The sequence below is a fragment of the Parasteatoda tepidariorum genome, chromosome 9 (assembly GCF_043381705.1).
Source record: "Parasteatoda tepidariorum isolate YZ-2023 chromosome 9, CAS_Ptep_4.0, whole genome shotgun sequence".
Lineage (NCBI taxonomy): Eukaryota > Metazoa > Arthropoda > Arachnida > Araneae > Theridiidae > Parasteatoda > Parasteatoda tepidariorum.
In genome coordinates this window covers 27,426,284-27,438,549 of record NC_092212.1, presented here as the reverse complement: position 1 = coordinate 27,438,549, position 12,266 = coordinate 27,426,284, and the positions used below count along the sequence as shown (strand labels likewise).

Genomic DNA, 12,266 nt, shown 5'->3' with positions numbered 1-12,266 from the left:
TTTAAAGGGGGATAATTTTTATCTCTAAGAACAAATTAGCTGCTAATAAATGCTAACTTGAAAAATTATTGTTTGAAAATGAGCTGTGTTTGAAAGATTTTACGTTCAACGCAGAAAAAGATACTAGTGTTTAATCTCGTATTTGATAACCATAAATTATTAAATTGCTAAATATAATAATTTTCTCTTATTTTGATCTAAACTACTAAAAAATAATAAAAAAACTTTGAAAAATTTGATAAAAATTCTTTGTCAGAGGGTTATATGAAAGATTTCGTTTAAAGTTCGTTTTATGATCAAATTCCGTGGCCACAACCGAAATATATATATATATATATATATATATAATAACAGGNAATATTTAACCGAGGAAATAAATGCTATTGAAATCTAACCAGTCCTATGCCGGAAAAAAAGAAAATGTTGAAACTTGAAGGTGTTTCTAATAATCGTCTTTCAACTATATATATATATATATATATATATATATATTAGTAGATAGGAATTAAGGAAAATATTATGTTCTTTTCCGAGTTTTGACCAATCCATCAACTAATTATTAATTAGGTCTTTCAATATTCGATGATTTTTTAACAACTTCGTATAAAATAAGTTTTCGTTCACATTTTTTTTACTCTTAATATTACTATTTTTTTTTTTTTTAGAAATTTGCAATCCAAATCCATGTGATCATGGCAGTTGTGAAAGGAATGGTGAAGCCGATTTTGTGTGCAGGTAGTTTTTTTTCTTATAACTCTCGCTGAAGAGCCGACTCAATTTTTGTGTTTACGACTACCAATGTTCAATTCCGTAGACTTGTAATTTGGAACCCAATCCAGAAGACCAAGAAACCCCTGGGATCATGCATAGTGACAAACTAAACTTCGTGGTGCACATTTTGACGAAACTAACCCGCATTTGCGTTACATGGAGAGAAAATCTTCCCACAGTTAGCCTGACGCTAATTGGACTATAAATCATGATTTGTCTATTACTGAGGACTGTGGTCGATACGAGTCGGGTGTGGAATTCACATCGTCAAGTCATCGCTGAGATTCGAATTCGGGTTACTTTATTGGGAGGCTAGTGCTTTAACCACCTTAGATACCACAGCTCGTGCAGGTCATGTTGTTAACAATAAATTTATAATTTTCAAATAACTCATTTTATTTAAATTATTATCTCGTGCCTAAAACGTGAATTCTGAAGCTGTGTTGTTGATTTTGAACTTTGAACAGAAATATGAGTAGACATGTTTCATAATACACATATTCTATTAGCACTCATTTTCCATCAGCATAAAATAATAAATAAACGAATAATAATAATGATAAGCACACATAAAATTGCTCAATAGAATTTTTTGACATTTCTTAATAAGAATGCGATAAAGAGTTATGGTAGTTGAAAGAAAGTATGATATAATAATAATGAAGTTTCTGTCATAAAGGATGTTGACGATAACGGAATTCGATAACGGATGTCATTTAACAATAAAATCACCACACGTCTTAAGTCTAAGAGTAAACATGGCGATTACTTAATTTAAAAAAAATGTAGGCCATCAAGGATGCAAGTAGTTGATTTAATATTAGTTATTGTTATTAGATTTTGTTATTGTTATTAGATTTTGGGTACATATTTTATCCTTTTGTTTTGCTGAAACTTATTATTATTTGACATTTGCTAAATTTTTATCGTTTTGTTCTTTGGTTGAAAAAATTAACTTATTATTATTTGGCATTGACCAAATTTTTTACTTTTTTCTGCTAAAAAGTTTAAATTATTGTTATAGTCATTTGGGCCTTTTAGCTCTCCATTATGTGATACTTAACCTTGTAGTAGTTTTAATCATAAATTAAAAGAAATTAAGAGAACAGATTGGCTTACAAATCATAAAATGGATGGAAGAAAATAATTGGCTATTGTGCTGTGACTGCAGCGCCAATATTTAATATATATACTGATATGTTTCATTGGCGCAACATTTTACGATTATTTCTCTTTGGCTGAAGTGGTAGTCAAAATCATAACAAATTTTATTTGTGAAATCAAAAATAAATTGGTAGAGTGTAAAGTTTCTTACCATTGTAAATATGAAAAGAGAATCTCTCGTTTTAAGGGAAAATTTGGTATCTATGTCATTAAAATTTTATAAAATTTAGCACTTCGGTCTCAATATAAATATAATGCAAATAACAAGACGAAATAATGTAAAAAGTGAAAGAAAAATAGGCAAGTTGGTGAACAAATCGCCTCCTTTCTTATTGCATGCCGCCGCCCATCTGCATACTGCACAAATGACTATAATTCTCTTACTTACCTTCTAAGTATTTTCAAAATTTACGTTAAGAATTAGATTGTGCTGAAGAATAACTGTATCAAATTAATTTCAGGTGTGAAGCTGGCTTTGCTGGAATTTTATGCGATCTGACCGATGCAAATTACAAAAGTAAGTAGTCTCTAACTTTCAACCAGTTTCTGATAGAAGATAAATATTATTGGGGAAGTTCGAATTCGGGGAAATGCTGGAGAGTGCGAAATTTTTTACACTAATAAACGTCAGCATTCTGGAAAGAAATGGTGAAAGCACGTCAAATAAATATTTATAAGAAACGATATTTCATACCAACAACTCAATCATCAGTGCATGTAATCAACAGGCCACCCTCTGATTTTCTGCTGATTTTTAACAAAAATATTTTATTCAACTTTCACCAAAGAAATCACGCAATAATTATGTAAATGTCTACATAAGCTAGAAAAATGACATTCCCTACTTATGGTATTTCACAGTAATGCAGACAAAAAACTGTTAAATAATTTTAAGATTAAAATTTACCTCATAAGAAAAGAGAGGAAATATTTGAAAATTCAAGATATTCATATCGTAATTAATTGCATATTTTTAAAACAGTCTTAAATTTAAAATTACATGAAAAATGGTAAAATGGTTGAAAATTTATTATATTCATATCGTAATTAATCAAATATTTTTTTTATCTTAAATCTCATATTAATTATATGAGAAATGGTTAAATGGTCGGAAATTCAAGTTAGCGCAAATAATAAAATATTTTTAAGAAATTTTTATTTTTAAATTTATTACATAAGAAAAGTTGTAAAGTAGTCGAATTTTTATTTTTCATTTTTTTTTATCGTGTATCTTACTATATTGAGAGTAATTTTTATTGAAAAATAACTAAAATATTTAGACCTTTATAAGTTTTTTTTTGTTGTTTAAAATTTAACCGCGTATTTTTGTAATTTATATAACAGATCTCATAACGGGTTTCATTTTTATAATAGGTTGATAAAGTTCTGTTTATAAAAATTAATTCCTCTTATTAAATTTATATTATTTGTTTCCTCCAATATTCACAAGTTGTTTTTTAATTTAATTTTCCAGTGCATATACATCAAAGATTCACGTATAATTGCATAATTTCATGATTTTTAATACTTTGTTCCCCTTTTATCTTCATTATTAGTTCATTAATTTTTATGACTTTTAATAAAGAGTAATAAATTTGATGAACGGGTCAATGGTGTTTTGTACAAATGTACTTTGATCTTCCTAATTTTCAATGATTCATTTCCTTGGTTTCATTCATTCAAACACATAAACAAATAAAAAGATCAATTTATGATATTATTTTTAAGTGCAGATGATTTTTTAATTGTTTATTACTGTTGAGGATTTTTTAATATTTTTAAGTGTTGAAGTTAATCTAAAATAATGGAGTTTATTACCAACAAAAATGCAGTGCACAAAAGATGTGCTCGATTATGAAAGATTTATTCGGAGATTCCATATATGGTCATACAATGGTAACCGATAACATGGTACCATCACTTTGGAATGGGGCTTTGATAAAACTTTACGTGGTAACAATGGTTTTATTGTAAATGAATAAATCTGTTTATTAGATTTATTTATACAAATATTTTTAAATAGTGCCTCTTACATGATATTCTGCATCTGCGAAATCATTATAAAATGAGAAAATCACCTAAGTATCTTAACTTTTACAGATAAAAAAATTAAGCAGTAATTTTGTAAAAAAAGCTTTTTTTTCTTCAACAGGGCACTGTCATGCCCAGTGCACGAAGTTCTTCTTAGAACCTAGATCACAGCCTGATGGAAAAAATCCATTCATATGTTCTATTTAATCAAATAAATCTTGTGATAGTTATATCTGTATAAAATTCGTTTTCTTTTCGCAGGAGCACAAACAAATACGATTATAGTGGGAGCGGTTTTAGGAGGTGCCCTCTTAGTACTTATAATTATCTTCTTTGTCACAGTTCAAAGGTAAAAATTTATTTTGAATTTCATTGCTTTATGTTTCTAAACAATTTAAAACGAAATTACTTTATTCTAAGCATATATTTCCTAGTTGTTTGGTTTTCTAATGTACAATCATATTTTGTTCTTAAAAAGATAAATCAAAATTATCTTTCTTTGACAACAATATGAATATTATTATTTTTTTTAAAAATAAAAGTGGCTATTATGCTAAGAATTAAAAATCATTTTCTACTGTACATCTACTTTACATTTTTAAAACTCTTCTAATTGCAATTTTTCTCATGAGTACATAGCTCAAAAAGCTCATTCTTGAAAATGGACATTATACAAAGTGCGTTTTTTTAAAAAATAAACATGGCTTGAAATGCGTGTTTGAAACTAGATATTTCTTAAAACGTGTTTTTTAAAATAATATTTTGCTTTAAATGCAGGTTTGAGAAATGGATTTCGCTCAAAACGTGTGTTTAAGAAAATAAACACACAAACTTGAAATGTGGATTTGAAAAACTAAATATAGCTCAGAACCAACCCCTCCTATAACTGAAAGTCTCCACACGGTTTTTTATAGGTAGTCCGATCAGACCACTATGAAGGATATCCACTATCCGAACGAGTCACTTAATACAAAATCTAGTTGAAATAAGAAAGTGGTAGCAAATATATGACTAAAAATTTGTTTTATTTATGAATATTATTGGTTTGCNAGCTTTCATGCATCCATACGCGCACGTTGGTATCTGACAAATATTCTTTCGTAATTTTTAGGATAAAGAAAAAGAAGCTTGACGAGCCTGATCGGATGCTTTATGCTACTGAAATGGTATAGTTTTTGGGAAACAGATTTGTATTTATGCTTTTTAAACTTTATTTTAATGACATAAAATGTGCCATTTAAAAGCGAATTATTATTAACTCCTTTGACTGTGATATCAACGCAAATGCGGTAATTTTGGAATGCCCGCCCTAAATTTGGGCAAGAGAAAAAAAAGGTGCTTCATTTCCGTTGAATCCGTACTCAGTTCATCCAGTGCATAATATGTAATTTACCATTTTTCCAACACATACTTGTTTTTAAACTTTCCCACGAAAAGTCTAGCAGTTTCGCGCCATTTTTTGGATTCTTGAAATGTGTTCGAAATTCAAAGGAATCTGAGCATGGAATTAATGACAGTTGATATAAATAACAATATTGCTGCATTAGTTTATTATATTTAACTTGAAAATTATTTCATTTGATTTATTTTGTTATAATTTGAGTAAAAATTACCGTAAATCCATAAACATTTCCCATATATGTGAAAATATTAAATATAGTATAGTTACTTCGTTCACTTTTTTAAAAAAAATATTCGATTTCTAATATTTTGATGATAATAACAAACCAACTTAAAGAAAAATTTTTTAAATTTTTGCCACGTTTTTCTCAAATTAATTCTACAGGCGAGGGGTAAGGTGGCAATTTACATAAATTTGCGATGAAGTTATAAAAATGCAACTGAAATATGTTTTAAAAAAATTGTGTTTTGAAATAAGAAATTTATGCTAGCTACATTTAATTTATTTTTTTTACTGTTGAGTATATTTGAGTATATTTTTTCTCATAAATGAAACTCATGTTTAATTTTTGATATTTGTTCGTGTTAGATACCGTTATTCGCAAATTTTTTCTTTATAAAAAACAATAAGCTCTGCCTTCTTTAAAAACAAAAATAAAATTAAGATCGATAAAACTCCTATTGTTACAGAAAACTCTTGAATCGTAGGCTTCGTTTATAATCTAAATTTCAGTTTAATTTAATATAATTGTCCATCAAAATATACAATTACTGCAAAAAAATTTATTATTTTACAACTTGGTTCTATGAAAAAAGAAATAATTGATAGATTTTTTTAAATATCATCAATATGAAATTATAATAAAAGTGAAAAAAACACGAGTGAAATATTTTCAAAAGAAGCATTCAGTAATAATAACAAACTTGATCCTTACAGCCTCACCCTCTGTACGAGATGAAGTTGGAAGCAACTTCTAAATCTGAAATAGTATTCGTTATTATGAAACGAATAACCGTATAAATAGGGCTGCTAACTTTCTACACTTTTTGTAAACATTTATTCTAGTGGTATCTAAATTAATGATTTATTTTTTATTCATTTAAACTTATTTCCCACACCACTACTTTAAAATTTCGTATGCAACACTTATTTTTTTCTGTTCCTTATGGTCAGGCTTTTAAAATATTGGCAAAATTATCAAAAATTCTGAAAGCTTTGGTTTTTAAATGTCTACTACTCTTTAAAATATTTTTCAAAAAGCGTAGTAGTTGGCAGGCTTGCAATTGAACTATTTACATGTAGTAGTTAAAATCAAATTTACAAGACAAAAAATTATGCATCGAAACGTTAACTCAGCTAACCTTAGAAGATATTTTCCTCATAAGCGTTGAAAGTTGGCAGCTCTGTTTAAAACTTAGCACAATCGACACTAGCAGTTAAAATTCGTAATATGTCTTCCAGTTTACTATTTCCCAATTATTTTTGCTCCTTAATTTAAAAAACACGCAATCTTTCATTTTTATTGTACTTGTGCTGTTTACAATATTGATTTGTGCTATTTACCATTCAGAAGGAAAATCCATTTATGAGCTGAAGAGATCAAAAAATGAAGATAACACTACATAATCATGGCCATCCTTACACTTTATGTCGTGATATTACTCATATTTTCTTTTAAATCGATTAATGGTTCATGACTCTTAAGAAGTTATTAAATACTGGAAAATATTATGAATGGTAATATTAAGAGCAAATTTAAGCACAAATCTCAATAATAAAACCTTTGCAAACATCAAGCCTATTTGCATATCGTCTCATAAGCTTCAAATAAGCGGAATATTACATCATAAATTTTTATCATTCCATTCCGATTTTTTTTAGGATTTACCTACCAGAATAAGAACAAGGCTGCAAACTACTACGCTTCTTGAACCATATTTCTTAGAGAAGTAGAAAATTAAAAATTAAAGCTTTCATAATTTGTTGCAATTTTGCCAAAAATTTAAAAGCTTCATTTCAGATGAGCTGAAACAAATTGGCACCCCATAAGAACTTAAAAAATTAAATTCTTAGAAAGGTAATATTCAATTTTTGATTTCCAGCAATTTAAGAATCTGGATCCAGTTTGACCGTTCAGCTAAATTCCATCTATCAGGCTATCAATTTTTCTTATGCATATTTAACATAAATTTTCATTTTGATAAAAACGTTATAACGATAGAGAATATTTTATATTAAAATTAAATGTTTGTTTTTAAAACATTTTATTTAACACGAAATTCGTTGAAAAAGGGGAAAATATCTCCACTTTCCATTTAACATCAAAACGGGTTCAACTTTTTGTAATATTTTCGAACAGCAGTGATCAGATTATTTTGGAATGAGACCAAATACTCTCATTTAGGGGACTCGTCCATCATATATTTCAACAATTTTTTCATAAAATGCCTCACATAATGATTTTTTTATATTTTTCTTTAGACAGAAAGACGAGGAGGAGCTGTAAATAATGCTTACCAATAAAAAGGAAAATTGCATCATCTGATTTAACTTCTGATCATAAGCAAGATGGCAAAAATTAATCATCGCTCATAAAAACTGTACAAANATTTCTGTAAAATTATTTTCATTATATTGTCTAGTTCTGCATTTACTTAGCTTTCATGCATCCATACGCGTATGTTGGTATCTGACAAATATTCTTTCGTAATTTTTAGGATAAAGAAAAAGAAGCTTGACGAGCCTGATCGAATGCTTTATGCTACTGAAATGGTATAGTTTTTGGGAAACAGATTTGTATTTATGCTTTTTAAACTTCATTTTAATGACATAAAATGTGCCATTTAAATGCGAATTATTATTAACTCCTTTGACTGTGATACCAACGCAAATGCAGTAATTTTGGAATGCCCGACCTGAATTCGGGCAAGAGAAAAAAGGATACTTCACTTCCGTTGAACCCGAACTCAGTTCATCCAGTGCATAATATGCAATTTACCTTTTTTCCGACAGATACTTGTTTACAGCAGATATAGATACAGATTACAACAGATACAGATACTTGTTCCCACGAAAAGTTTGGCAGTTTCGCGCCATTTCTTGGATTTTTGAAATGTGTCCGAAATTCAAAATTTTTGTTACGTTTTTCTCAAATTAATTCTACAGGTGAGGAGAAAAGTGAATTTAAAATAAAATTATAAAAGTGAAACATTTACTGAAATATGTTTAAAAAAAATAATCTTTTGAATTAAGAAATTTATGCAAGCTACATTTCATTTAATTTTTTACTGCTCAGTATATTTTTCTCATAAATGTTAACTCATGTTTAATTTTTGATTTTTGTATGTGTTAGATACCGTTATTTGTAGTTTTTTTTCTTCATTAAAAGCAATAAGTTCTGCCTCCTTTAAAAACACAGATAAAATTAAAATCTATAAAACTCCGATTGTTGCAGAAAGCTCTTGAATCGTAGGCTTCGATGCAAAGAAAATAAAATTATAATCTAAATTTCAGTTCAATTTAATATAACTGTCCATCAAAATATACAATAACTGTATTCAGCAATTATAAACACGATCGTTTTTCGTGGGACCATTAATTACGATCGAAAAATACGGGAAAGCGACGAATGCACATCAATATAAAATATCAAATAATGTTTTGAAAATGCATGAAAAGGAATAAAGGTGGACATGAATATGAATAAATTTAGAACAAGTATATAAAGTTTAATTGGAAAAAATTATATACTTATTGCAAAAATACTTAGAATGCAAGGAACGATGACTAAAAGGCATTTATTTATATAAAATAGTATTACAATTATAACAACTATTGAGTTACTGTACTATACGGCTAATTTCAAGAGTTAAAACTAAACAAAATACTTAATTTTTTAATTTTAAGTTTATTTTTTACACTATTCATTAAACTTACTTTTTACATTATTCATTAAGCTTATTTTTTTACATTATTCATTAAACTTATTTTTTACATTATTCATTAAGCTTATTTTTTACATTTTACATCTCTATAGCTTTCTCTCGATCGCAATTTTTTTTACTTTAATATCCAATATAATGCAAAAAAATATATTATTTTACAACTGGGTTGACATTTGCTATGAAAAAAGAGATGATTGCTAGATTTTTTTTATATTAACAATATGAAATTATAATAAGAGTAAAAAACACGAAGAAGCATTCAGTAATAATAACAAACTTGATCCTTACAGCCTCACCCTCTATAGGAGATCAAGTTGGAAGCAACTTCAAAATCTGAAATCGTATTCATTATTATGACACGAAGAACCGTATAAACAGGGCTGTTAACTTCATACGCTTTTTGTAAACATTAATTATAGTGGTATCTAAGTCAATGATTTATTTTTATTCAGTTAAACTTATTTCCCACACAACTACATATAAATGATTTAAAACTTCATTTGCAACACTACTTTATTTCAGTTCTTTAATGGTCAGGCTTTCAAAATATTGGCAAAATTATCTAAAATTCTGAAAGCTTTAGTTTTTAAATGTCTACTACTCTATAAAATATTTTTCAAAAAACGTAGTAGTTGGCAGGCCTGCCATTGAACTATTTACATGTTGTGGAGTGAAAACTTAGTTTAAATCAAATTTACAAGAGAAAGAATTATACATTAAAACGTAAACTCAGTTAACCTTAGAAGATATTTTCCTCAAAAGCGTAGAAAGTTAGCAGCTCTGTATAAAGCTCAGCACAATCGACACTAGCAGTTAAAATTCGTACTAAGTCTTTCAGTTTACTATTTCCTAATAATTTTTGCTCATTAATTTAAAAAAAAACACGCAATCCTTTATTTTTATTGTACTTGTGCTGTTTACAATATGATTTGTGCTATTTACCACTTAGTCGGAAAATCCATTTATATTTAGCTGAAGACATCAAAAAATGAAGATAACACTCTACTAGAAGCCTCCTTACACTTTATGTCGTGATATTACTAGTAATTTTCTTAAATCGATTAATGGTTCATCACTTCTAAGAAGTTATTAAATGTAGGAAAATATTACAAATAGTAATATTACGAGTAAATTTAAACACAAAACTCAATAATAAAACTTCTTAGAATATCAATCCTATTTTTACATCGTCTCATAAGCCTCAAATAATCGGAAGGATACATCATTAGTTTTTATCATTCCGTTCCGAGTTTTTTTGTTGTTGTTTTTTTGTGACAAATCTATCAGAATAAGAACAAGCTTGCCAACTACTACGCTTCATGAAGCATATTTCCCACAGTAGTAAAAAATTGAAAATTAAAGCTTTCATATTTTTTCGTAATTTTGCCAAAATTTTAAAAGCTTCATTTCAGGTGAGATTAAGCAAATTGGAGCAGCATAAGGGCTTTTAAATCATTTACAAGTAGTGGTGCGGAAAATAACTTAAAATCAAACTTACAAAGCAAAGAATCATTCCTTAAACCTAAACTTTAGATACGAATTCCGCACCCGGCTGGCACCGACTACAGGAGGACGTAAAATATCCCCAATGATAAACGGATCATCGGTTAGAGTCTTCTTGCCATCAGACTAACCGTGGGAGGTTTTCGTGGTTTTCTTCTCCATGTAACGCAAATGCGGGGTGGTTCCATAAAAAAGTTCTCCACAACGCCAAATTTCTCCCAATATTTGATCCAGGAGTTCAATTGTTTTCTGGATTGAGTTCATAATCACAAGGCTACGGAATTGAACATTAGTAGTCGTAAACCCAAAAATTGTGTCGGCTATTTAATCACGGTAATAAAAAAATGAATAAACATAACCTTAGTTACCACTCGAGGAAATTTTCTCAAAAAGGATGGAAATTTGGTGTACTTGTAAGAACAAGGGACAGACCCAATCTTAGATGGTTAACTCAAACTGCTCCGGAACAGATTTAGCCATCCTGAGAGGGAAACAAGAAGATAATGGCTAATAAAAGAAATGCCCGAAGAATATTTTTGAGAATGCTAGGTCCTATCCTTGGCTGCCGTGTTATTAGAGAAGAAAAAAATGCAGTTTTTGAACTTTTTTATTGTTTCCAGTCAGTTTTCCAATCTATTGCAGATTTTGAAATTTCTTTTGTATCCCAATTAAACCTGTGGACATTTTGTTTGCAATAGCAAAATGTAATAGTTTGCAAAATGTTTCCGCACCTGGAAACAATAGCAAAATGCAATAGTTTGCAATTGCGCTGCAATCGCAAAATGTAAATGCGTACAGATTGTTTAAAGCGGAGATACTTCGAGAAATACAAGTCAGATTGACAAAAATAAAAACAGACGTTAGATATTAAAAACATTAATAAAAAAAACGTGTTACACATTTTGAGTCAAAGAGACAATTCCTGGGGCGTAGGGACCAAATTTAGTGTCTTTAAATACTACTTTTGAAAGTGTTTCACACTTGCATCATTAGATTTTACATCCAAACCATAATTCTCAAGATATTTGCACGTTTCTATACTCTTTGGACACACCCATTACACGGGCAGATGATATCACGTAACTCGTTTTGTTCCGAATTTATTTATTGAAATGATACAAAAAGTGATTTTATGGAAAAAGTGGTACAATATATTATCGAAATAATTTTTTTTTCTACTCTTAGGACATTCAAAAAATCATTGATAGATCAAAAAGTATTTGCTCCTTATAATTCTAGATCTAATCAGAAATAACTAAATCATTGTGGTATCTGAGAATCTTTTAATTCACCCAGATAAATGAAAATGCTGAAAAAAGTTTCCCACCACAATGAATGTCTTTGAAAAAAGGAACTGTCCTATATATATGACGCTGGGCGTTAACCGGTTAATGCATTAGTTATAACAGCATCAGATCTGACTTGAAAATATATCAGACATTAACGCTTTT

At 28.7% G+C, this 12,266-nt stretch overlaps 1 protein-coding gene across 5 annotated transcripts in view; it reads left to right on the top strand.

Annotated features, from left to right (window-relative positions):
* The window catches only part of LOC107451810 (neurogenic locus notch homolog protein 2), a 148,304-nt gene that overhangs the window by 71,786 nt on the left and 64,252 nt on the right, over positions 1-12,266 (top strand). For 2 of the 5 annotated variants that reach the window (XM_071185173.1, XM_043050667.2), the window contains exons 20-24: positions 666-735; positions 2,397-2,452; positions 4,228-4,315; positions 5,078-5,132; positions 7,850-7,894. In XM_071185173.1, the coding sequence (XP_071041274.1) occupies positions 666-735; positions 2,397-2,452; positions 4,228-4,315; positions 5,078-5,132; positions 7,850-7,891 (311 nt within the window). In that variant the 3' untranslated portion in view covers positions 7,892-7,894. Of the gene's footprint in view, positions 1-665; positions 736-2,396; positions 2,453-4,227; positions 4,316-5,077; positions 5,133-7,849; positions 7,895-8,085; positions 8,141-12,266 lie in introns of those variants that run through there. The other 3 variants (XM_071185176.1, XM_071185174.1, XM_071185175.1) reach the window with 2 other exon arrangements.